Source organism: Eubalaena glacialis, chromosome 20 (genome assembly GCF_028564815.1).
Source record: "Eubalaena glacialis isolate mEubGla1 chromosome 20, mEubGla1.1.hap2.+ XY, whole genome shotgun sequence".
Lineage (NCBI taxonomy): Eukaryota > Metazoa > Chordata > Mammalia > Artiodactyla > Balaenidae > Eubalaena > Eubalaena glacialis.
This window is the reverse complement of record NC_083735.1, coordinates 6,442,059-6,468,698: the sequence shown is the minus strand read 5'-3', so window position 1 is coordinate 6,468,698 and position 26,640 is coordinate 6,442,059. Positions and strand designations below refer to the sequence as shown.

Sequence of the window (26,640 nt, the reverse complement as noted above, 5' to 3'; positions counted from 1 at the left end):
CCAATTGTTTTTTTTTTTTTAATTAATTAATTATTTATTTATTTATTTATTTTTGGCTGTGTTGGGTCTTCGTTTCTGTGTGAGGGCTTTCTCTAATTGCGGCAAATGGGGGCCACTCTTCATCGCGGTGCGCGGGCCTCTCACTATCGCGGCCTCTCTTGTTGGGAGCACAGGCTCCAGACGCGCAGGCTCAGTAGTTGTGGCTCACGGGCCTAGTTGCTCCGCGGCATGTGGGATCTTCCCAGACCAGGGCTTGAACCCGTGTCCCCTGCATTGGCAGGCAGATTCTCAACCACTGCACCACCAGGGAAACCGCCCCCCCCAATTGTTTTTTAAAATAAAATTTTTAGTTTAGAATAATTTTACATTTACTGAAAAGTTGCAAAGATAGTACAGAGAGTGCCCATCTACCCTCCCCCCAGTGCCCCAACCTTAACATCCATGTTAATAGTTATTCATGTTAACCATGGTTCATTTGTCAAAACCGAGAAAGTCACAGTAGTACTTGACTACTAACTAAACTACAGCATTCCAGTTTGTCTGGTGTTTTCTCATGAGTGGACTGGGGTTTAGGGTTTGGGAGAAGGAGAGCACAGAGTGAAGTGTCCTTCTCCTCCCACTCCTCACGTCAGGGATACATGACTGACCCCTCCTGAGGTTAACCTTGACCACTTGGTGAGGCGTGCCTGCCAGGCTCCCCCACTCCTCAGTGACTGTTCTTCCCCTTCTATATTCTATTCTTTGGAAGCAAATCACTTTCAAGTTGAGACAATTAAGCTCCGTCCCCTGGAGGAGGAGTGTCAGCAAATACCATCTGGAATTCTTCCCTTGAGAAACGTGTCCGTTTTCTCGAAGGTAGTTATACGTTCAATCCCTCATTGGTATCAGTGGAGCACGAGGAATTAAATTGGTGAGCTTATCCAGATCACGTGTGAAAACCACCTTTTCCATAACACGGCAATCATTTGTTGCTTGGCGGCTGGGGAGGCGGGGGTTATTCTTGTTTTAACAAATGCGTCTAGGGTATTTCGACATTAGCAGCAATCGGAGTAGTGGGGTGATGCCGATGGATGTTTATCCCCCTAATTTCACGTCTTCTTAAAGAGAGGTATCCCATTCCCTGTCTCACAAGGAGGAGGATTAAAGAGGACAGTTCAGGTCTTTCTCTCCACCCATGTGACTGTGGCCTCCAGGAGAAGAGCACAGACACATCTTCGCTTCCGCCACGCCTCACCGACCAAGATGTTATCAGGCTGGAGAAAGGTTTAAATGTGGGTGTTCGCTGCTCTTTTCTAGTGGACACTGTGCTGATCTCTCGAGACCTGCAAGTCATGAGGACGTCCCTCTTTCTCTTTGCCATCTTCTTCTTTCTGGCCCCAGGTAAAACGAGCACCTTCGCAGGGAAGGTTATCGGAGGTGGAGGCTCGGAGAGCGAGTCCGTCTCCGCGGGCACCTGGGCGCAGTCCGCTCTAGAATGCGGTGACACCCTCGGCCCAGGAGCCCTGAATCTGCCAAAGGAGGGCAATTCTCCTCTACTGCCTCTGCTATAAAGTCGCTGCATTTTTTTTATCATCTAGGATGGGGCGTCACAGGTTTGAAGACATCAAGATATGCCAGAAAAGATGCCTTTTGGTCCTGTCTTATGCTTATTAACAAAAACAAAAATTTGAAAAAAATTGAAAGCAAGGGTGGCCATCAATGGATCTTTTAAAAAATAGTTGTGATAGAGATTAAGACAGGTAAGGAAGAGAGACAGAGAAAGAGAAATGGAAGAGAAAGGGGTGGAGCTTGGAGACACTGTGTACCCTGCCAGTCACAGTATTACTTAAAATAGTAAAGCTTCAACTGCCATTCGACTGCTGGACACTGAGACCAAACTGTCACATAATAAAATGTATTTCACTCTCCAATGACAGTGCCTTTGAGGGCGACTCTGCCCTACCTGTAATTTAGTGACATTCAGAGCAACTCTTTTGGCTTGGAAGGCCTGTTTTACACATATTTCACAGCTGTAGAAGTTAAACTTCAGGTAGGCCGAGCAGCTTGTCAAAGTCATGCGGGGAAGCAGGAGGGAAGGCAGGCCTTGAGGCCGGCTCTGTCTCGCCACAGTGTCCTTTCCGCATCAGAACTCCGTCATCACCCCTGAGGACCTCCAATGGCTCCATCTGGATCCTGCCCAAAATCACAGTGCAAGGCTAGACTCATCCCACATTCCAGAGAGCTGGACAAAGGGTTTTCCAGAACCGACCGTGAGTCCGAATTTGTGCCAAATGCCAGTGATATCCCTGGTATGAGGCTCAGAAGTTTCCACCAGCTCTGCACGTCTCTGGTCTGTTTCGCAGTAACCCTGTGTGAGTATATTCTGTCCCAAGCACATGGGGATCTAGCACCTAGAGTGAACCATTCCTTCCACTGGCCTTGATGGACACGTTGGAAACTAACCACAGCACCCTTTTCAGATCCCTCATACTTAGTATATAATTAGTCAACACAATACAAGATGATGTAATAGGAAGTTATCTAATGTAACTAAATGAAACTGACCCATTAACGTGCCATACGTGCACACACAGGCCCACACGTATTCTCTAGATGGGTATCTGTGGTGATCCATTAGAAGCCCTGTAGGCATGGGTGCTCTCGCTCTTTCCAGAGGCTTTCTCTTTCTGGGCCATCACTGCGAATTGGATCCAATACAAGGACTCTTGTCAGAGTGAGGTCCAGTACCCCTAGCCTGAGATAGCCTTCTACTATTAGGAGGGCAGAGAGAGTATAAATTCCTGTGGTAGAAGCCAGGGTTCACTGAGCTTTGAAATGTCGGGGTATTTAAACTGAGGAGCTCATATGCCGATGCTTGGTATGATTAGCGCACATGCTGGCACTAATCTATCTGGTTTTAGTTTTACGGGTATGTGAATTAGGCATCTTTATATGTTGACATTAATTGCAATTTGTGTACGTCTGACACACTCATTACATACACACCTGAACTGTGCAACTTTAAAATGTTGATTCTGGTAAGATGCACTGCCTGGGGAATTCCCTGGCGGTCTAGTGGTTAGGACTCTGTGCTTCCACTGCAGGGGGCACGGGTTCAATCCCTGGAGGGGGAACTAAGATCCTGCACGGCGCGTGGCACAGCCAAAACCAAAAAACAAACAAGCAAAAATGTTTTTTTAAAAAAAGGTGCTCTGCCTGTCTTTAAGTTGAAGCTGGCTACTCTAATGATTTCTACTCATCAAGTACTAAGGCCAGAGCCAGCATCCTATGCAGAAAGACACAAGGAAAATCTGGGAGAACTACTCCCGACACAGCGCCCTTTCTGCTCTTGAACACATTTGATGGAATGTGGAGAGGAAATCAAATCGAGCCTCTTAAAGCAATCTCTCAACTTCTAGCCACTACAGTAAACGTTCTTCTTTCTATGTATTTATGCTTTTTCACTCCAGTCATGGGACATCTTCCCAATCTCAGGTCTCGCTATCTACAGATAGCACTTTGAGAGTGTGTTGGGGAAGCTACTGACTCTGGAGGTGTTTATAGGAACAAGTTGACAATATCCCAAAAGATTTTGATGAAAGAACATTAGCTTCTGTTTCCCAAAGCCCTCACACAGCCTAATCCAACACGCTGGAAGGAAGGCAAATCTGTCCTTCCTGCTCTTTCAGCCTGTGTGACAAGACCATAGGAAAATCAAAGAGAAAACACTTCCCCCACTGCCATCTCATCTGCTGGCAGGATGAGGCGCTGTAACAACTGGTAAAGGAACCCTCCCTGATGAGTGACACGACTGTACCTGGTAACTAGACATATTTGAGAAGAGAATTAATTCAGGTGGCTCTTTCCCTTGTGTAGCCAGGAGTGGATTTCTTGAGGACAAATGCTACAAGCTTAAAGGGAGATGCGTGGAGTCCTGTCACATAAATGAAGAACTTGTGGGTCTCTGCCGGAAGTCTCTGAAATGCTGTGTGACACTCCAGGCATGTTGGAAAAGTAAGGAAAACGCTTAAGATTCCAGAGCAGCACAGACGACCCACCTCCATCTTGTTTTTACTCTGGCCTCCAGTAAGAAGACACTTTAATACAAATAAAATGACTCTCTTTGATCCATTTGTCAATGATTCACTTAGAAGGGGGAACGTGAGTAGCTAACCTTGATGGTCCCTGACTCTTGGCTTCTTTTTCTGTACTTTTTTGATAAGGGACTTGTCCCTAAGCCACTTGATATTTCTTTTTAAAAGGGGGCTAGAAGCTGTTATAATCAACAAACCTCTAGCTTTCTCTCAGGCAGTCAACCCCAAGCAACCTGTTGAGATAGATAGATGACAGATAGATGACGGGGAGGTAGAGAAATTAACATATATCTAGATGGATCATCATATTAATGATATATGGATAGATAATCTATTTATCAAGGACTATCCTGTGTCACACACCTGTCTAAATTAATCATCCTGACTCCATGCCTTTAGTTGTAATTGGAGACAGTTCCTATGGACTTGTTCCCTACCTATAAGACTGGAATCAAATTTGCTGTTGGGCACAGGGATCGTAAATATCTCTACAATTGCTAGTAGCTCCAGTAACAAGGATCCTGGTCCCAAATTGACTTTCTACTATTTTCCTAGGAACTGGCTAACTGCCAAATTACCTTCTGACTCTAAGCTCTCATGTTACCTGGTTCAATTAAGGATTCCCTGTCATGTTCCCTAGGCTTAAGATCCAGCCTTGATTCTCTGCTGGGTCAGAAATCCTGCTTTACCTCCCTTTTAATTCCTCAGGGTCAATGTACTTAATCCTCTTGGAATCAGTGACCCTTTTAATGACATTTTTCTGTTTTGAGACAATTGTAGAGTCACGTACAGCTGTAGAAAATCACACAGAAACATCTCCTATACCTTTCACCCAATTTCCCCCCAAAGCAGCACGACAACTGAGATACTGACATTGATACAGAACATTTCCATCACCATCGAGACCCTACTTTTTGCCCTTTCATGGCCACACTTTCCTCCCTCTTGCCTCCTCCTCTTCCTTAACTCCTGGTACTACTAATTTGTTCTTCATTGTTACAATTCTGTCCTTTCAGGAATGCCATATCAATAGAATCATACAGTATATAACTTTGGAGGACTGGCTTTTTACTCAGCATAATTCTCTGGAGAGTCTTCAAAGTTGTTGCATGCATCAAGGGTCTTTTCCTTTTCATTGCTGTGTAGTATTCCATGGTGTGGGTGAACCACAGTTGTTTAACCATTCACCCAACAAAGAACATCTGGGTTGTTTCCAATTTGGTGCTATTACAAGTAAAGCTGTTATAAACATTGATGTTTATAGGTTTGGGGGCAAACATAAGTTTTCATTACTCTGAGATAAATGTCCTGGGGTGCAGTTGCTGCATCCTTTAGTAGTTGGAAGTATAGTTTTTTTAAAAGGAGGCCAAACTGTTTTTCAGAATGGCTGCACCATTCCACATTCCCACCAACAAGATAAGAGTGATCTAGCTTATCCACATTCTAGCCAGCATTGGCTAAAAGTAGTTGCCACTACTTTTTTATTTTTGCCATTCTGGTAAGAGTGTATTGATAGTTCATTGTGATTTTAATTTGCAACTCTCTAAATGTTAATGATATTTAACATTTTTCTGTGTACTTATTTGCCATCTCTATATCTCCTTCAGTAAAATATCTCTCATATGCTTATTTTCTAATTGGATTTTTTTTGGTTGTTTTTGCTGTTGAGTTTTGAGAGTCCTTGATATATCCTTGATATTAGCTATTTGTTGAATATATGGTTTTCAAATACTTTTTCCCAATCCACAGCTTGTCTTTTCAACCTCTTTTTTTTTAAGATTTTTTTTTAAGTGGACCATTTTTAAAGTCTTTATTGAATTTGTTACAATATTGATTCTTTTTTTTTTTTTTTTTCATGTTTTGGTTTTTTGGCCGTGAGGCATGTGGGATCTTAGCTCCCGGACCAGGGATCGAACCTGCACCCCCTGCCTTAGAAGGCAAAGTCTTAACCACCGGACTGCCAGGGAAGTCCTTGTCTTTTCAGCCTCTTAACAGGATCTCTTACAGAGCAAATTTTTAAAATTTTGTGAGGTCTAACATATTTTCTATTTAAGGATCTTGTTTTTTGATCAAGTCTAAGAGCTTTTTGAGTAGCCCTACACGCTGAAGATTTTCTCCTGTATTCTTTCCTAAAAGTTTTATAATTTAACATTTACTTTTAAATACATTAACCACTTTGAGTTAATTTTTCTAAAAGTTGTGAGATGGTCAAGGTCTTTTTTTTTTAAACCTATGGATGTTCAATTGCTCCAGCATATTTGTTCAAAAGATTGTCTTTTTTCCATTAAATTATTTTTGCATTTTCCTAAAACATCAGTTTGTAACGTTTTACTCAATTGATTTGAAAATTTATATCCACACAAACTCCTGCACAAAATATCAATAGCAGCTTTATTCATAATCACTTCAAACTGGAAGTAACCAAGATATCCGTCAATAAGTGAGTTGATAACAAATTGTGGTTCACCCATATAATGAAATATTATTCAGGGATAAAAAGAAATGAGCTATCAAGCCTCAAAAAGACATGTATGGATCTTAAATACATACTGTTCCAGAAAAAAGACAGTCTGAAAATGTCACATACTGTATGTTTCCAATTATATGGCATTCTGGAAAGGAAAAAACTATAGTGATAGTAAAGAGATCACAGGTTGCCAGGGGTTGCCTAGGGGAAGAAGAGGGTGTGCGTTAGGGAAGTGAAACTATTCTGTATGATACTAAGCACTTGTTAAAACCGTTAGAACTTTGCAGCACGAAGATTGAACTACGGTGCACTATGCAAATGAAAAGAGATAAGTTAGGAAAGTCAGGGCTGCCCCAGGATAGAATGCAGAATGTGACAAAACAAGTCTAACCGTATCATAAATGCATAAAACAACTTCACTGAAGGCATTTGTATGGGGGGAGGCAGATACTGACCTAAGTCCCTTTGAAAAGGAGGGCCATCTCTAAGTCTGAAGGCCAAAGGAACCATACCAAAGGACCACACTCCTGTTGATAACGTTGTTTCTTTTGTAATACAAAGTTAGGATTCAGATACTGCTGTACAGATACAAGGGCATTGAACAATTAAGTGGATGGGAGAGGCTGGGGGCCAGGATTCTTACTGCTGGAGTGGAAGTTTACAGATAAGCAAGGAAGTTAGAATGATCCATGTGGGGATGGATGAGAGTCGGAGACATCAATATGAACTCATATTTAGCTTACTGTAGATACAGACGATTACATAAACAAATATTTATAAGGGTGTGTGTGTACCCATAAAACCCATATATATGTATATGTATATATGGGTTTTTATACATATATTTCCTTGCCCCGTCAGCTGAGATGGCCTAGAAGCAATGATACTCCAGCAGCTAGATCCTGCTTTTTGATATCACTCCCCAATAAAAGGAGCCAAGGATCTTTGGAGAGATGGCTAATTCTAGGGCTGGAGCAGGAGGTATGCGAGATAAACCCAGAGCAGCTTGTAGCACCGGAACATACAGGAGTACTCAAAGCAAAACAAACAAACGCAAAGATGGCAGGGGAATGTCCAAGGAACACAAAAACCAACTGAAAGAGCTCCCAATGACCAAACCTGAATTAATTTGAGCAAAGATAAATAAATTAAGTAGTATTGGATCATAATCCAAAGCATAAAATGAAGATCTATGACCATGACTCCATACTAACATAAAAGATTGAATAAAGAAAGAAAGAAATGGGGGAGAAGAGACAGCTCTCCCATGCAGGATAATTCCAAATAATTTATGCAGATGTTTGGCCCTCAAAGAAGTGGGCATAATTCCTCACTCCTTAAGTGTGGACTGTGCATGGGGACTTCCTTCCAAAGAGTACAGTACGGGGAGTTTCCCTCTCTCTGCTTCCATTACGCATCTTGCACGTTGCCAAATCTTCTTTAGCAAACTAAACATAGTTATTCTAAATTCACAGTCTTAGAATTTGAAATTTTCTGCCATATCTGAGTCTAGTTCTTCAGAATGTGTTTTTTCTTGCCTTTAGCATACTTTGTAATTTTTTACTGAAAGCCAGACGTGATGCATGGGGTAATAGGAACTGAAGTGAATTGGTCTCTAGTGTGAGGTTTCGTGTTAATCTGACTGGGAGTTGGGCTGTGTTTACTGTTGACTGTAGCTGTAGGTGTCAGAAGCCTCAGTTTCCTCTGATGTCCTTGTTTTTGTCTCCCCTGGTATCTTTGGGTTTGCTGGAAACAACTCCTTTTTAGGTAGTTTGTATCTGCAGCTCTTTCAGCTGTAACGTGCTGTTCCTATGCTGGATCCCTGTTGATGGGGGGCTAAAGTGGGCGGAAGGGAAGCAGTTTATAATCTTACAATTAAACCTCAGTCCTTTCCTGCCCTGCGTCTCTGCAATGCCACCTTCACAAGGTTTTCTTAGCCTCTCCCACCACCACTCAGGTGAGACAGGAAGGCTAGGTGGGCCTCATGTAGGGGAGTCGCCCTTCTCCTGGATGGGACGTGGCTCTAGTAAAGCTCTTCTCCCTGGAGAGTAAGTTCTTGTTACAGAGAATTCTCTGGACACGTGTCACATAATTACTCTTCCTTTCTCCTTGCCAGAGCCAACAGGTGTTCGTTTCTGGTCTCTCACCGTGATAACTTGGTGGGTTTCCTGGAGTTAAAACCCAGGAAGCAAGGGGTGGGTCTTGGTCTGGGGCGTTCAGTGCCTTCCACCACTTGTGCTTGCCCACCCTCGGAGTCTATTTGAATTTAGGCTCATCAGACCTTGAACTTAAGCTTTTTCCCTGAGGCGCATCATCAAAGTTCACTACGCCTAAGCTGGGACAGGCGGGCAGAGCCCGTGGGTTACACCCCTTGGTGCCCAGGTTGGTCCCCTGTGAGGAGGCAGCCCCCTGAGGAGGGCACTGTCTTCCAGGGCTGCTTCCAGTCAGAGAATAAGCACAGGGCGGACCCAAAGCTGGGCCGTGTCTGCTGATGCAAGGATCTTCCGAAGGCGGCCGCGCTCTGCGGGTCCCAGCTGCCAAGCTGCACTGCAATCTAAGGCTCTTCCTACTCAACCCCACCTCACCTTCTCAGGGGTGTCAGGCCCACAACAAGGGCGAAGACTTTCCCTGCCCTTTCCTGCTCCTTCCCCACTTTAGCCTCCACAGGTCCGTCCTGCACCTGCAACAAATGTCGTTCTCTCCTAACTCCTTTCGATACTTGCTCCTTGGAGATACCTGTTATCCACACCCCATAGGTTTTTCTGTCCCGGAAACGTGCTGAGATCTCCTCCACCTCCCACGCCGTTGTTCTCTTTCACATTGTGTGCTTATTTATTTCAGAGCGGTCCTGGGAATGATAGACTTTAACCCCATTGGCCTAGGCCATAATTTCAACAAGACGCTCCAGGCTGAAATTTACCTGGAGCAATTTAATGCCAGCTGAACTGAAACAGAACTGCAAGTCCTTTCATCTGAATCAAAGAATATCTTAGAGATCCTCTTTCCAATTCTTGTTTCAGACGGGGAAACAAATGAAGTTGCAAACAACTCCTCATAAAGGGTCCTTTCCATACAATAACCCACCCTCCCCATCGTGAGCACTGGCTCCGTGCCACTAGGGATGTCCCCAACGCCTACCCTCACGCTGCGTCTCGTGAGCGCTCCCCTATAAATGCTGCTTTTCGAAAGCCTCGGCGATCCATAGCAGCACCCTGCCCGTAGAGAGAGATGCTCCTCTCCTGCCCCGTGGTAATTCTGGCAGACTTGCTTCTGTGTCTCTCCAGCAACCCCTTGCCGACTGAAAACAAAATGCACAACATGAGAGTTGTGAGTTAAGTTTTATTTGGGGCAAAATGAGGACTATAGCCCGGGAGACAGCATCTCAGATGGCTCTGAGAAACTGCTCCAAAGAGGTAGGGGGGAAGGTCAGTATATATGTGATTCTGGTGATGGGACATGCAATCAAGCACGTATTTTTTTGCGGAAGGTTTCTGCTAGTCTCACACAGGTCACTGCTAGTCACGAGGAGCAGTCATCACCATGAAGGATTTTAATGCTTTTCTAGATAGGAGGAGATGCAAGAATTGGGCTCATAACATCGGTTCCTGAAAATATCTAACTATCTGAAGACCCGTTCTGCCAGTTTTTTCCAGAGCACAGAGTGCCTCATTCCTACTCTCCACCCAGAAGTCCTTTTAGGGGGCGTTGCAGGTCAGCAGCTGCAGTGGCTCATGATTTAATCCTTGTAGAGGTAGATGGCAAGTGCCGATGTGTAGGTGACACCCTGCACCATGAGGGTCCTTATCCTTCTCTTAACCACTTTTCTTCTGCTCTACCAAGGTCCTCCAGGTAAAAAGAGACCCTTAGCTAGAAATACATGCAGTTGCAGAGGACAGGATGTGACGAAAAACCTTGACTAAGAATAAACATCCCACGGGGAGCTTCATCCTTGTTCAATCACAGCCTTTAATCTCTGCCCTGATTGAGACCATGAGTAAAATGCAGTGAAGGGCAGTCCTCGTATACGCCTCCTGGCAGTGAGACGTCATAACTCAAAAACGCAGGGACCTTAGGCATCACAGGGGGATTCACTCACTGTACTTACCGCATTGCAGGACAGCTGCAATTATTCACTGTTGATTGTGTGGAAAGAGATGTCTTCTCCCCTTCCCGTTGATGACCCCCTTCTGCTTCCTGAAAAGCTTTGATCTACACAGAAGGGGATCCCACTCACCCTCCTAAATTTTAGAACACCTTTTCATATCATGTCAGAGGATGAGGATTAAGAGGAATCCAGCTGTGCTGGGATTACACCAATCGTTTGACTCATAGCAACTCCCTAATCTTGTTCAAGCCGCTCAGTGAATTCCCATGGCTCTGAAGGGCGCCCTGCCCACGTTTTCCCCTTCTGGGCTGTGTCCCTGCAGTAATCCACATGGGTTATTTCTTTATCCCAAGGCTTCATGTTTAGCTTAACTCTTCCTTCCTTGCTCTTTCTTCCTGGGCCATTTCCCATGGACGCCTCCCTGAAATTCTGCTATCAGCGTATTCCAGGTCTGTCAAAGTATGATAGTAATTTATTTATCAAAAACCAGCTTCCCTTCGACCTGTGATCACAAGACAAAGAACCTGTTGAGATAGAAACCTGGGTCCGGGGTCCCTCCAGGACCACGGGGATGCTCAGGCCGACCTGGTCGCCACTGCCCGCCCTTGGCTGCTGAGGGCTGGGTCGGGTTGGCTGCTACGGTCTAAGCCTGAGAAAGGCCCCCAGGAGGGGCGCGACGTGGGGAGAGCGGGGCAAGGGGAGCGCGAACTGCCGGGACTGCCCGACCGCATCTCTGCTGCTCCTACTTTTGGTGACTCTGGCGCTTACCTACCCGCAGCCCCTTGCAATGCCCACGAAGCGGGAAGGTGGGTGATCAGTTATGTTAGGGAGACCCAGTATCATTCGGTCTACCCTAGAATGCGTTTATCTGGTCCTGCCAAATGCAAGAGACACCAGTCTGTAGAGCCACCTCAAGCAAAGTTCTCTACAGGGAGGATCCTTCAATCCACCAACCACCTTTCCGCTCCAGGGTTCCACACCTGTGCTTCCAGGGCTCTCCTGGCACCACTGTGAAATGCTACCAGTTTGGCGTGTGAGGGCTGGTTTAACCAGCTGCTTTCAGCCTCAGAGAGCACACACGGAGACTGAGTAAGGAAACGCACATCTCCCGCTTCTGTTCTAGGCCAAGGGCCAAAGGATCAGGATTCGATCTCGTTTCCCGCATCTGACTCTCCCCTACTCGTTCCAGTCTGGTCTCTCCAGGCAGGTGCCCAGCAGGTCCTCGTTGAGCACGCGTTGTGCACGTGTACTGGGTGTGTGAGCGTGGGACACGAACATCTTTCACTCAGGGAACTTGGACTTCAACTGAGAAGACCAAAGTACTAAAAAAGAAAAAAAAAGGAACTACAGTTTGGGATACATGTTACGAAGGAATAAAAATAATTGCATCGGAAAGACAATAGTTCTGGGGCACTTAAGCACATGAAGAGGACGGGGCAGATCTCCCCGACATTGACATTTAGGTTGAGAGCTAAAGGTTCAGAGAGGTCGTTCATGGGAAGAGGAGAAAAGTATTCCAGGCAGAGGGCACAGCGCAAGGGAGGGCACACAGACAGCCAAGAGCTGGTGTGCAGGAGCCACAGGGAGGCCAGGGGGGCTATGGCGGGAGAGCAGGGGCCGCTAGGGAACAGCACAAGTCTGGAGAGGAGACCCAGGCTCAGATCGCCATCGCTTTGTAGACCACGCTAACGGGCTTGGTTGGATTTAATCACAAAGTAATAGCAAATTTTTGCAGGGATTTTAAAAAGAAGTGTGACATGAACCAATGAACATGAAACAAAAAAGTCCACCATCTATCACCCACACTCCCTTTAATTGGCTGAATGAAGGTGGCCACGTAAAATATTTTCTTGCTAAAAATTTTCAACATTGTTATAATTCTGATTAAAATGATGGTATTAAAGGCCTCTGGGTTAAAACACACACACACGCAAAAGTCATGCTGGAAGCAAATCAGACGGTGAAGCCAATCAGCTAGGAAAGCGGAGGAGGTGGGGTCGTCAGGGCAGCTGTCATCCTGTGTCAGTCCCACCGCTACTCCTCCCCGCATTCTCCAGTCAGTTTCCATCATTCCCCCCAAACACCTGCTGCCAAAGCCTCGCCTCTTGGTCCTTGGTTACAATTAATCACACTGACCTATTCTGCTATTTAGTAAGAAGTGACCTCGATGCAGACAGGATATGCGGCTACGGGACTTCTCGCTGCCGGAGGAATTGTAAAAGACCAGAATTCAGAACTGGAAAATGCCCCAACACCTATCCGTGCTGTTTGGAAAAGTGGACCGTCAACTCATTGAATCCAGTGAAAGACAGAAATCCAGTGGAGCCTGGTCCCTAGAATTGCCGACAGCTAGGCCTCTGAGTCTTCTTCTCCAGGCCTTCCAGCTGGAACATCCCCGGTGGAACCACTGAGTGAGGACTTGCTGAGAGCTTTCACCCCATGCAGAGCCAGTACAGGAGATGCAGAGAACACAGGGCCTCCACCTGATGAGGGGGGGACAGCAATGCAGGTTACGTGAGAGTCTCAATACTTGAAAAGATGAACCAAACAACATATCCAATCAGCCACAAGCCTAAGTGAACATCATTTTATTTTTTGCCTGAATTGTATCAATTGATCTTGATAACACTGGGTTTCTTTTCGCATCAGAAGTTCTGCTCAACAGTTTTACATGTCTTTTATTAATTAAAATGGAATAAATCAATATGAGGTGCAATTTGTTTGGCATACACTGTAATTCGAACCATAGACCTCCAGGGAGACAAAGCAAAGAGATGCTCTGTGAGAAGGGTTGACCCCAGTGATGGAGGGCCCCATCCAGCAGGTGGCAGAAGAGAGTGGCTCTGGCACTGGGCAGGGTTTGGGTAGGTGCCCTCAGACTTCTTAACCTGAAAACCGGCAAAGTAAGGGGAGTAATAAAGCATTTGACCTGGCTTTCCTGCCCAAACTGTATTTCAGACAGTAGTCCAGCTAATAAAGGAAGGAAGGGTGATAGAATGAGGATAGCACTATTTTGCAAACACCTTTATACATTTTGTATTACCTGAAGTTGAGAGAGCGAGACAGAGGCGGGGAGAGAGAGAGGGAGAAGGTTGGAAGATTAATGGAACAAACATCTGGGTGAGCAGATCCTCCATCCAAGTTCTTAACGGAAAAAGGAAACATGCAGGGGGTGAGATTTTCAGCACCGGCACATCCTCTTTCTTGCCTCCTGAGTGGCACCGCGTTAAATCCTGGAAAATGTGAATGTGGGGTAAGCAGGGATTATTGCAGATTATCTTCTTAGGCAAAGCAGCCTCTACCATTTTTTTTTTTAATTAGCTACTTTATTTATTTATTTATTTATTTATTTTTGGCTGTGTTGGGTCTTCGTTTCGTGCGAGGGCTTTCTCTAGCTGCGGCAAGCGGGGGCCACTCTTCATCGCGGTGCGCGGGCCTCTCACTGTCGCGGCCCCTCCCGCTGCGGGGCACAGGCTCCAGACGCGCAGGCTCAGCAGCTGTGGCTCATGGGCCCAGCTGCTCCGCGGCACGTGGGATCCTCCCAGACCAGGGCTCGAACCCGCGTCCCCTGCATTGGCAGGCAGATTCTCAACCACTGTGCCACCAGGGAAGCCCAGCCTCTACCATTTTACTTTAGCTCACCTACTTGGTTCAGATGAATCAAGATCTCACATACTAAGCGGCTTCAAAAAACAAACAAACAAAAAAGAATACTAGTTATTAGTTGCATGGACAAAAAACAGGAGTTAGAACTAGTGATTAGAATGTTCTGAAATGGGTTCTCCTCCCCCTCAGGATGGATGTGGCTTTTAGCAGGTAAATTGCTTTATGGTTTTGTTAGAACACAGAATTCTGGAAGAGGACTCAGAACTTTGTTCTGTTAGGACCAATGTGACACCAACTGCTTTTATAATGACTTTGCCAACATTTGTCTATCAAAAAGCAGGACGAGCTTTTCACTTCTTCCTCCTACTCAAGAATTGCTCTTGTCAGAAGCATTGGAGAGGGATTATTTTATCTTAAGACCTAGACAGAGGAAGTGAGACGTGACTGTTTGGGGCTCGATTTCTTCATCTAATTTGATCAGATGATTTGAATGAATTAGAGCCTTCCTTTAGCTGAGCGGTGGTTATCAAAATACTGTTCTTTTTTCTTTTTTTTTTAACATCTTTATTAGAGTATAATTGCTTTACAATGGTGTGTTAGTTTCTGCTGTACAACAAAGTGAATCAGCTATACATATACATATATCCCCATATCTCCTCCATCTAGCATCTCCCTCCCACCCTCCCTACCCCACCCCTCTAGGTGGTCACAAAGCACCGAGCTGATCTCCCTGTGCTACGCGGCTGCTTCCCACTAGCCATCCATTTTACATTTGGTAGTGTTCAAAATACTGTTCTAGGTTGATCCGTGACTCATCACTATTAACCTCTGAATATTAGAATGGGCTTTCTTTTCTCTTTTTTTTTTAATAGGGAAAACAAACATCTGTAGAAATAAGTTGCTTATATACTGTAAAATTTGCATTATCTTTATAAAAGATCCCAATTCTACACTTAAGTACATATAAGTACAACTATAAGAAATAGCTGCTGGACTGGAATATAAAAGTACAGAGAGCATGGGGTGAGGGAATAAGAAATCTCCATTTAGAGTTGAGGTAACCACAGCTTTTCACTTCCTTTCTTGACCATCTACTTTCTTCAGATGTCCAGTTGTCAGAATCTGGTGGCCTCGGTGACTAATGACCCTTATCTTGGACCAGTTGTCTCCCACCCCTGCCAGAATCCCCAATGTCCTCTTGAATTGGAAGATTTCCTAATGCCTAAAAATAAAAGGATGTGTTTGATCTTAATGCTACCTCTGCCTAGAACCTCTGCGCGCCCAAGACCCGGAGCGGTGATTGCTGGGTCGAGATGCTGGGACAAGTCCGTGAGCATCGGTTCAGAGCTGCAATCCTCCTCTGCTTCCTTGTTGCTTCCCCGGATGCCAAGTGTCCGTGGTACCTGCTGCCCCCTTCTCCACCCACTTCCACCTTCCTCTGGGGAGAACAGATGTATTTTCATTTACACAAGTAATCAAAGACATTTTTCTCTGGACCAAAATGTGCATGCACATAAGATACATGGGATAAACACTGCCCTTTCCAGAGTCACTGACGTTATATTGGACGTTAGATGGTTATAACGTCTGGTTGAGTCCAGAACACCCTGCCTGGGTTGCACAAGCCTGTGATAAAGCAGCAAAATGAAATCTCATGCCTGCTAAGAAGACGATGAAGACGCGCCTTTGGCTTAATTATCGCTAGAAGAGAAAACCCAGGCTCAGTTACACAATTTGTTTTCAAAACAGTGTTGAATTGGACCCAATGGCATCAATAGTCAGGCATCTGGGGGAAAGAGGAGAATAGAAAGAGGGGAGAAAACTGAAAAAGAGCCAGAAAAAATTACAAAGGCTGGAGGGTGAAAAGAGATGAGGGAGAGCCTCGGGAGGAAGAACAGGAAGGGCTATTTGGAGTGGCTTTGGAACTACCTCTGCAAGCTCAGGCAATGACAGCCTTGAAAGTCAGGTCATACCTGAAACGCTTTGTGTTTTTCTGCATGATTTTTTATGCTAAAATAAATATGTTCAGAAGAGAGGGTAGGAGCACAGTGGCAGCTTTATTTATGTCACCATTTTAACGAATAGCCGTGCTTTAACCATCAGCACTTGAAATTGGCGATTTTGTGTTAATGACATTTCTCTCCCCTCTTCCTTCTCCTCCTCTCTTCCCCTTACCTGTCTTATTCACCAAATCCGCCCAAGGCACTCAGGCATATTATTTACTTCCTGAGAAAAATGACTCAATGTTTGTTTATTCCACTAGCAGTGGGAAAGTAATGCATCTACCTGTGTCCTGTGAAAGCAGGAAGTTATTCAGGATGCAGCCCATCCTGGGCCACAGGCCCACTCGCCCAGCCCAGCTATAAAGGAAGCCCTGCTGCCGCCCGCCCGCCTGCGGCCACCCTGGGCATCCCAGCTGCCATCCCCTCGGTGACATGAGGCAGTTCCTCTCTCCAACCACCCTTCTCCTGGTGGTTCTTCTCTTCCCAGGTAAATTGGGAGTGTGGCCTGGGCCTGGGGGCCAGGGTCTCTCCACAGTAGTCATTTCCAGGATAGGAGTCCAGGCTGGGCCTTGAGAAACTCAGCCCTGGGAGCCCATCTCCTGGTGGGTTTTTCAGTAGGAGTCTCTGCCTGGGTTTGTGAATGACACTCTTTGTTTTTGGCTGATCCCCGACCAGGGATCAAACCCACACCCCCTGCATCGGAAGCACAGAGTCTTAACCCCTGGCTGGCCAGGGAAGTCCCGTGAATGACACTGTGAATGTGCTGTTGGCATAGCTTCCCAGGAGGGAGGGTCCCAACCCTGACTCCACTTGCTTATCCTTTTAACATCCCCTTCCCCTTACAGAGAAGGACAGTGTGTGTCAGGGAGGACCTTGACATTTAGGGGGTCTCAACGACTACCTTGGTGACAGCCTAGGGGTTGTCAGCTTGGCTTCCACGGGTACTCAGGCTCCAGGTCGTTCATCTCTCTCTCTGACTGTGTCTCTCTGTCTCTCTCTCTCTCTCACACACACACACACACGTCACATTTGCCCCTCTTTCAGCCCACTCCGTCCATCCTCCGCTCTCTGTTTCTGCACTTTAGTGACGTATGGTTATTACACGGGGCACGGCATCTGCTTACTGTGTACAGTGTGATGCGTGTGGACATACGCAAACACCTGTGCTTCCATCCCCCCAGCCAAGGGGACGGACGCCCCGACTCCTCCCAGAGTTTCCGTGGCCCTTTCTTCGTGCTGTTGTTTTCCTGTGGTAACAACACCTAACGTGAGATCTGCCCGCCTAGCAAATTTCGAAGCACACAAGGCCGTGTTGTTACCTAAGCTGGACAGCAGGTCTGGGCCGTACCCGTCCTGCACGACCGGAACTGTAAACTTGGGCGACAATCCCCCTGCCCCTCCCGCCTCCACTGTCACTCGAGCCTCGGAATGTAAGCCCCTCATCCTCCTGGGTCTGCGAATGGCGAGCTCTGAGCGTTCTCTGCTGTGTGTTTACTCTGAGACAGGATTGTCCAGGGTCACGTATGCTAACCAGCGGGACACCGAGGGTCCCAGGGGACCAAAGGAAGGCTCCCCGGGACGTGGAACCGAAGGGTCTCACCCGTTACGCCACCAAGTAGAACGCCACCTCTTACCTCGCACGCCCCCCTTCCTGGGTAAGTGATGGGTACGTCGAGGGCAGAGCCTTTACAGGAAGACTAGATGCGGGGTGACCGGGCCGGGGTGGCAGCTGAGCAGTGCTGGAGACGCAGAGACAGTACGTGGACGGCTCAGGCTGCTCTGCCCGTCGGAAGGGACGTGGGAGTCTCACAGCCCCCCAGGGCGGGACCCCTGGAGGTCTTGTGAAACGTGGGAGCATCGAGCAGACAAGAGGCCGCTGCTCAGACTTCACCCAAAGCTGGTGGCCGGAGGGGATGGTGCCGGTCAGACGTGCCCCCGTGCGTGGGTGCAGAGGCGGACAGCTCTATAGAAAGGGGGTGACCAAAACCCGGAGAGGCGAGTCTGAGATCCTCCCCCTGTCAAGGGCCTTAAACAGAGAAGGGGAAACTGAGATGAGTTTGGGAAGAAGCTTCTGGAAAGGGCCACTGGTGACTTGAGAGGCTCATGCTTTTCCTCAGGGAAAGGGCCTGGGCCCTGTTCCCACCCCGAGACACCGGAGATGGGCTTCAAGAGAGGCCCTTGGAGACCTGAGTAAGTCTCTCCTGACACAGGAGGCCACGCTGGCCTGACGCCTCTTCGGCGGCCAAAGTCTAACGGGAGGCAGCTGCTCTGCTGAGTTTCCCTGGTGCAGGTGCAAAGGAGGGGTGGACGCCGCCTGGGAATGGGCCCGCGTTCCTAGGTATTTGGTGGGCAGAACACGTATTTGTTTTCCGTGGTCCAGATTTGGGCCTCACACAGGGGTCAGCTTTGGTCCTTTGGAAGAGGGTGTCTGTTGAGGACCTGAGGGGTCAGTGAGAACGTGCCTTAGATGCCACCAGACACTGAGGGCCTGCGAAAGAGTCAGCCGCGAGCTGGAGTAGGGGTGCCTCCTCCTGCCGGCTGGCTGCCAGGGCACAAGGTCAGCGCATCACAGAACAAATCAGTGAGAAACTCGGATCTGCCTCCTCCTCGCCCACCTCTCGGCTGCAAGCCTCAGAGACCTCAGTAACTCAGCTGGCGGAAGAGAGTAGGATCTCTAAAGAAAAGAGCTCATTGCTGACCACACCCTGTGCCCTGCCTGCAGCAGGGTGAACTTCAGGGAAGCTGCGTGGGCTTCCTGGGCCTCTGTCGCTGTGTCTTTACAACCTAAGGGTCAACCAGCACTAAGAATGCAACTTCTCTCTAAGGAAGAGTGATTGGATTGTTTGCATGCATGTCTGTCTGTCCACATGGGTGTTTGTGAGGGGAGGTCTGTTGGCAGGGATGTTTCTTGGAGCAGAAGGGAGAAGGCTGGTGCTAGAGAAGGATGCTGTTGGCAAAATCACCAAGAACAGAGAAGGGAACACGTGAGCCACTAGGAGAAGCACGACACAACTGGCTTGGGGACTGACAAGGGATGCTCTCAAGACGGTCCATTGACTGTGATCCACCTGTTGGAGATTCTGGACCACGTGAATTCTGTGTCCCCTATATGCTCTGCCTGTGTCTCCAAAGTCACATGAAGACTAGTGGGAAATGTAAACCTCACCAGAGAATAAGAGATCAACTGCCACATTCACTGTGCAAAGCCCAACACCCAGAACAGGACTTAGCACATTATAAGTTCTCAGTAATGATTTCTTTTTTTTTTTAACATCTTTATCGGAGTATAATTGCTTTACAATATTGTGTTAGTTTCTTCTGTACAACAGAGAGAATCAGCCATATGCATACACATGTCCCCATATCCCCTCCCTCTTGCGTCTCCCTCCCACCCCTCTAGGTGGACACACAGCACCCAGCTGATCTCCCTGTGCTATGCGGCTGCTTCCCACTAGCTATCTATTTTACAAGTAATGATTTCTTGAGTGAATACTCGGGTAAATTGGCTTTGCTTCATGACAAAAATGCTTAGTGGACAAAATGTTGTTATAAACTTGTCTTTATTGTACACGAGATTCATAACATTAGATCATTTTGTCTTATAAGTTACTGTGGCAATCCACAAGACATTATCATGAGTAATAATAATAATAGTAACAATAATATTTATATACTGCTCACTTTGTGCTGGTCTGTTCCAACTGCTTCCCATAAGTTCATTTAATCTTCACAATAGCCTTAGGAGATAAGTACTATTATTATCCCCATGTTGCAAATGAGTAAACTGAGAAGAACAAGGCCCATGGCCTTTCCCCACGTGATGTCAGAGTTGTTAGCAGCAGGGCCAGCCAAATGGTCTCCAAAGACTGTGCCATCCGTCCTCTTGTTGCTCTTACTGACTGGTAAAAGATTCCAGGGCTAGAGGCTTCTAGGACCAAAGTATGTCCCAAACAATTTAATTAATATAATAATGATTTAAGTATAATAAGCATCTACTGTGTGCCAGGTACTTTGCTAGAACTCATACAAACTTAGAGTATAGGTTTATCACCTCCTTTTGATGGTCAAGGAAATCTCAGCTCCTTGAAGAGTGGCTTTCTCAAAAGCACACACCACCTAAGTAGCAGAAAAGTTGTGTGAATTCAAAACTATCTTCCTCTAGAACCTACGATACTATCCTCTTGGTTCAATTCAGGGTACTAGTTTTATTAATTTTTTAGAATTCATTTTGGTGACCAGAGATGCAGGTTGAAGAGGGGCTGGAGGGCGAGTGCTGGTCTGGACTGTGTGTAGGTGCAGTAAGAATGAGCTCCTCTGATCGGTGAAAGGTGTGTGTCCACTTCTGTTTCCCACTGGAGGGGCCTAGAGAGGACAGCCAGAAGGTACAAACACCTACTTCACAAATAACCTGAAAACAAGTGACATAGGTCAGCATGAGACTAGGATACTTGGCGGGATACAATAACTCCCTTCAGACAGGATTATTTTGAGTAGATCAGAAGACTAAAGAGAGCCATGGAGTGAACATTATAGACAAGGAGTTTTATTTTTATTTTATTTTTTTAACGTTTTTATTGGAGTATAGTTGCTTTACAATGGTGTGTTAGTTTCTCCTGTATAACAAAGTGAATCAGCTATACGTATACATATATCCCCATATCCCCTCCCTCTAGCTCTCCCTCCCACCCTCCCTATCCCACCCCTCTAGGTGGTCACAAAGCACCGAGCTGATCTCCCTGTGCTATGCGGCTTCTTCCCACTAGCCATCTGTTTTACATTTGGTAGTGTTTATATGTCCATATATATACTACCGCTCTCTCACTTAGACAAGTTTTAAATCCCCAAAAGAAAGGGGTTCCTAATGATGACTGTTCTGCAGCTGTGGCACAGGATGACCTAGAAACACATGACATTTCTCAGCAGCGCTGAGACGATTCTAGAGTCCTCTGCCATTGATGCCATAATGAAAATAATCTTTGGATTTTGTTGGGGCTTAACTAGATGAATGATAGGTCTGAGGAGGTAAATCTCTCTCTTGGAAGAAGCAGAGCTATATACCTGGAGTTGATTTTATAGTTTTAAACTCGCTACTATGAGCCATATGGGGTATTTAAAATAATCAAAGGTAGAGGCGTAGACAATAGAAGGGTGTTTCCAGAGGAAGGGGGTAGAGAAAGAGATGGAGCTGTTGTTCAATAAGGTAAAGTTTCAGTTATGCTGAGTGAATAAATCCTGGAGGTGTGCTGTACATCACAGAGCCTATAGTTAATGCTGCAGGTCGTGCACTTAAAAAGTTGTTAAGAGGGGTAGGTCTTATGTTCTTACCACGAGAGAAACAAAAACTAAACAAAACAAAAACAAAGGGACACAAGGACACTTTTGGAGGCGAGGAATATGTTTATGACCTTGATTATGGTGATGGTATCAGGGTGTTTTTTGTTTTTTTTTTTTCTGCCGTGCTGAGTGGCTTGCAGGATCTTAGTTCCCCAACTAGGGATTGAACCCGGGGCCCCGGAAATGAAAGCGCCAAGTCCTAACCACTGGACTGCCAGGGAATTCTCTATGTGCAGGTTTTTATGGATAAAAAAAAAATTATTGATCTGAAAATGAAGTGACAAGAAAATAATTTAATTGATTGACCAATTGATTCATTGATCTAACCAAATAATTGTAAGGCATACGATGAAAGAAATTAGGACAGGAAGAAGGTAACATCTCTTCACATTTAATCAGTCTGAAGGTCAAATCTCAAATCGGTGGCAGCGCCTGTGATCATCGGAGCACCCTGGTATCCATCAGAAGCCTTCCCCAGCCAGACACTTATTGCTAATTCTCTGATATTGTGCCTCTGCTTTCATTGTGTTCATCAGTTTTTTCTTTTTTTAACACTTGCCCCTCACCCTTTTCCATCATTGTCATCATAATATACTACTTAAGAGAAAAATTAATGTTTAACAATTTTAGTGCTTGAACTATAATAGAGTGAGACATCAATTTCATATTAACTCAAGTAACTTGACTCATGTTTAAGGTAGCAGGTCCAGGCATTCATAAGGTAGCGAGGGCGAGAAAATACATCTTTCAGTTCTTTAAAATTCTACCCTCTGCCACCCCTGCTTGCCTGGCCTGGCCTAGATGTCTCATCACCCTTACAGGGACGGCTCTGCCCACTTTCCTCAGGGACCGTTGCACTTAGTACATGTCTGATGGGGCCATGTCACTTCACAGTTTACCTCAGAGAGTCCTTATTTGTCCCCCTACACCACATTCTAAATAATTTAAAGTACAACATTTGTACTGTAATGCATCCCTCACCATTTCTCCTCCCAATTGCCTCTGAATTTGCAGGGAGAGTGAAGGTGACTTTTAAGCCGGAATCAAGGATCTGAGTTTGATGCTATCAGAATGGTTGCATGGCAATACAATAGATCATGTACAAAAGAAATCTGTTTCCTATCCCCTGCCGTCCTCCACCATATCCCTTTGGGCTAAGATAACCAGTGTTTGATTCTTGAGATTGTCTTAAGAGGCTAACGTTGGCTATTTCTTTATACAGACATTGAACCAGATTTCAAAGTTGTCAACTGCAAGAGAGGTGATGGCAGATGTCAAAAATATTGTAATTATATGGAACTACAACTAGGCTATTGCTCTAAAAAGAAAGATGCCTGCTGTTTACCTCAAAACTGAGGTTGTTGTCATAAAAGCCAAAGCTTTGTCCACGCCCTGTTCTCCTGGGCCATCAATCCAGACGCGGGTGTTTTGGAGAAGGAGCTGAGCAGAGAGGAGGTGAGGCTTGGTCATCTGCTCCTGACAGTCTAAACATCCTACTGCAGCAAAAGAAAAGTCAAAAACTGCTATACGTGATCTTTCGGTGTGATCTTAGAGAAAGTGACTTAGCTTGAGATGTACAATACCTTCCAAATCACACAATGTTTACTGGTAGATATGGATGTAATAAACCTTTATAGGAAAGCATTCAAGTCATTTGTTTTTTTATTTTAAAAATATTTTTTGAGTACCTACTTTTGTTCTAGACACTGAGAAATGTAATGAATTGAAACTGTGGATATATGAGGAGAAGAACATCTCAATACATAAAAACAACAAAATGCTGCATATTTTAAAATGTGAGTATATCCAAAATGTGGGGAGGACGAATATGAGAGAATTAAGAAAGGATTCCTGGGGATATTTGAGCAGGATTTTGGAGGATGATTAGGAGTTTCTTAAGTGAAAGAGAGAAGCAGAGATTTTTTCAGGCAAAGGGTACAGTTTGTAGGAAGTCATGGAAACTTGAAAGAATGATTTGCTAAGAAAATGGGGAGAAGCTCAGCATAACGGCAAAGGAGAGGGACTAATTACAAGGACCAAAAGAGGAGGGTGCAGGAAAATGGTGTGAAGTTGTCAGAAAACAAATATTACGCTAAAGACCTCGGAGGGCTAAACAAGAGAAGGTTACCAGGTGCGCCAGGGGAGTGAACGTAATCATACTTGAGTGTTAGGATGTTCATTCTAACAAAAGAATTGGGGATGGACTGACAATGTGTGAGACCAGAGGCAGGAAGGTAAGAGATGACTGGGACAGTGAAGGCCGAGGATGTGGTCAGTGGCTGAGGCGGTGACAGAGGCTCTGAAGAGGGAACAATTCAGGGGCTTCTGCAGGGGCTGAGGTTACAGGTCTGGTGACGGAGGAGAAGGAAAGGCATGGGGTGGGGGAGAGTCCTGGGGACCAGGCGACGCCCGGGACGTGGGGAGGAGGTGGAGCATGGGGAGGGCTAGACCGGTCTGGGGAACATCGGATTAGAAGCCGGCGGCGTTCACCATGTCCAGCTGGGACCTGGATGGACTTACACAAGTTCCTGGAGAGAGAAGGAGACAAGAAATAAAAGAGTCAAAGTCAGCCATAAAAAAGAACGAAATAATGCCATTTGCAGCAACATGGATGGACCTAGAGATTGTCAGACAGAAAGACAAATATCGTGATATCGCTTATATGTGCCATCTAAAATAATGGTACAAATGAACCTGTTTACAAAACAGAAATAAAGTCACAGATGTAGAAGACAAACTTATGGTTACCAAGGGGAAAAGGGGTCGGGGGAGGGATAAATTGGGAGGTTGGGATTGACACATACACATTACTCTATATAAAATAGGTAACAAATAAGGACCTACTGTATAGCACAAGAAACTCTACTTAATACTCTGTAATAACCTATATGGGGAAAGAATCTAAAAAAGAGTGGATATATGTATATGCATAACTGATTCACTTTGCTGTAGAGCAGAAACTAACACAACATTGTAAATCAACTATACTCCAATAAAAATTGGTTAAAAAATGAAAAAAAAGAGTCAAAGTCATTCACTTGTAGGCAGAAACTGCCTTCTTATAACCTATCACCCAGGGACAGATTTCAGAGGGACGCACTGAAGAATGCTGACGTTTCCATGAGGCACAGAAAAATGAGGAGTCCCTGAAGGAGATGAAGAGAGACCTATGACAGGAAGGAGAAAGCGGTCCAGGAAAGAGAGCGGTGCTGAGACAACATGCACAGATGCTGGGACAGCAGGCAGAGATGCTAGGAGAAAGTGAAGGATGCCTCTGTCTCCATGGTTCCTCAGCCACACCTAGTTGAGCGACCGGGCATCAGACACCTGGGTCTTGGCTGGAGTTCTGTTAACAATAGAGCCTTGGGTACTAAGCCTTAGGATGTCAGTGTCTCCCTCTAAGTGGCGAGAACAAAAATGTATTCAAGGCAGCTTTTTGTTTTTGTTTTTTGGATTTTGTGTGTGTGTGTGTGTGTGTGTAAGAGTTAAAATAATGGTTAAGTATGAGAGCTAAGGTACATGTGTGTGTGGCAAAGTCTGTAAAGGAAGCATAAAGTTGAGATGACGGAGAAGGAGATGGAGAAAACAAGAGCTCTCCCTGCAAAAAACACATCTACATATGTCACCATTCTCTTTAAATCTCTCTAATGATTTCCCTGTTCTCATTCAATCACTCACTCATTCATTCACTCATTCATTCAACAAATATCTAGGAAGCATCCACGATGCCCCAGGTAGTGTTCTAGATACAGGAGATCCAGTAACAAACAAAATCTCCCACCCTCTGATCGCTCATATATATCCTAATTGGAGAGACCAATAAGCAAGGTGTATAAATAAAACATCTATTAGAAAGTGATAAATGATACGGAAAAAGAAAAAGCAGGGGAGGGGATACAAAGTGTCAGGCAGAGGGCGGCATTTGGATGCAGGAGATAGAGAAGTCCTCTCCAAGAAGGTAGATTCTGAGACCTGAAGGTGAGGAGTGAGCCCTTGGTATCTGGTGGGCAGTGGGCACTCCAAGGAGGGGAAACAAACGCCAGCGCCCCTAGAAGGGCCGAGCCTGGTGCATTTGAGGAACAGCCAGCGGAGGCCAGCAAAGAGAACTCAGAGGTCAGCGTAAGATTCAGGCTTTCACTTTGAGGAAGATAGGAAGCCACTTGGAGTTTTTGTTTCTCTGTTTTCCTGTATTTACAAGAAGCCCTTTATTAATACTGTCAGGAGTAAAGGGCCAACACCAGACCAGACCTTCCTGGGGAAATGCCCTGAGATGAAACCACAGCACAGGCCGGAGCCTCTGACCCTTTAGGCCAAGTGAAAGCCTCACTAGATAAAGGCCTTTTGTGTCACATGACCCCGATGACCAGTGGGAGCCTGTGATACTGCTGGTGACTTAGAAGTACATTTATTGTGATAATTCGAAATGTGAGCACTGGTCAGCAAGTCCCACACCCATCTCTTTACCCTTAGTCCCTGGCTAGAATTCCATGTGAGTATTTTTAATCATCTCCTGACAAGGACAACTGAACTTCAACGCCAACAGCCCCACCCTCAGCTGTGTCTGCTCCCGGGTTCCTGGGTGTCGTTAACGCCCCAGGGTCCACCCAATCGCACAAGTGCCCCTCTCAGTTCAGACCTTGGAGGGAATTGCAGTCCCCCTAAAACTGAGCTCCCTTACAGAGTTCATGACTAACCTCTCTATTCAAAACTTTGCTTCCTTTCTTGTCCGCCCCTGTTCCCCTCAGAATTGAGGAGTATCAAATAAAAAGGGGGGTTGAAACCGAGTAAGACCCTGCAGGGCCTCCCTGGGTACAAAAGCCCCTCCGTCTCCCCCATTTCTTGTTTGTAGAAAAAAAGGACCCTCCTAGACCTTCCCCGAGTTCCAAAGAGATCAGAACAACAGAGTCACAGGACCCCTAGTTCCTCCTGAAGAGAGAGAGAGAACAACCTGATGCACATCTTTGTGCTGTTCTGCAGACACTAAGAGCTCCCCCAGCCGGGTGGTGGACGGTGGCTACATGCTGACCTCCAGCATGTAGACCCCAGACTGGT

The 26,640-nt window shown here is 45.8% G+C and overlaps 3 protein-coding genes across 3 annotated transcripts in view; all 3 read left to right on the top strand.

Annotated features, from left to right (window-relative positions):
- Positions 1-23,501, top strand: part of LOC133081178 (sperm-associated antigen 11B-like) — a 34,174-nt gene extending 10,673 nt beyond the window's left edge. Inside the window, 4 exon segments of the mRNA XM_061177239.1 lie at positions 16,515-16,741; positions 17,760-17,909; positions 22,811-23,043; positions 23,292-23,501. Coding sequence (XP_061033222.1) covers positions 16,687-16,741; positions 17,760-17,909; positions 22,811-23,043; positions 23,292-23,315 — 462 coding nt within the window. The 5' untranslated portion in view covers positions 16,515-16,686 and the 3' untranslated portion in view covers positions 23,316-23,501.
- LOC133081476 (beta-defensin 106A-like) lies at positions 1,332-9,032 on the top strand. Its single transcript, XM_061177612.1, has 3 exons — positions 1,332-1,380; positions 3,856-3,993; positions 8,923-9,032. Exons 1-3 carry the CDS (start codon positions 1,332-1,334, stop codon positions 9,030-9,032), a joined length of 297 nt encoding a protein of 98 aa, XP_061033595.1.
- LOC133081475 (beta-defensin 104A-like) lies at positions 10,332-12,982 on the top strand. The gene is made up of 2 exons (XM_061177611.1): positions 10,332-10,389; positions 12,798-12,982. The coding sequence occupies exons 1-2, from the start codon at positions 10,332-10,334 to the stop codon at positions 12,980-12,982; spliced, it is 243 nt and encodes an 80-aa protein (XP_061033594.1).
- Positions 23,502-26,640: the final 3,139 nt, after the last annotated feature.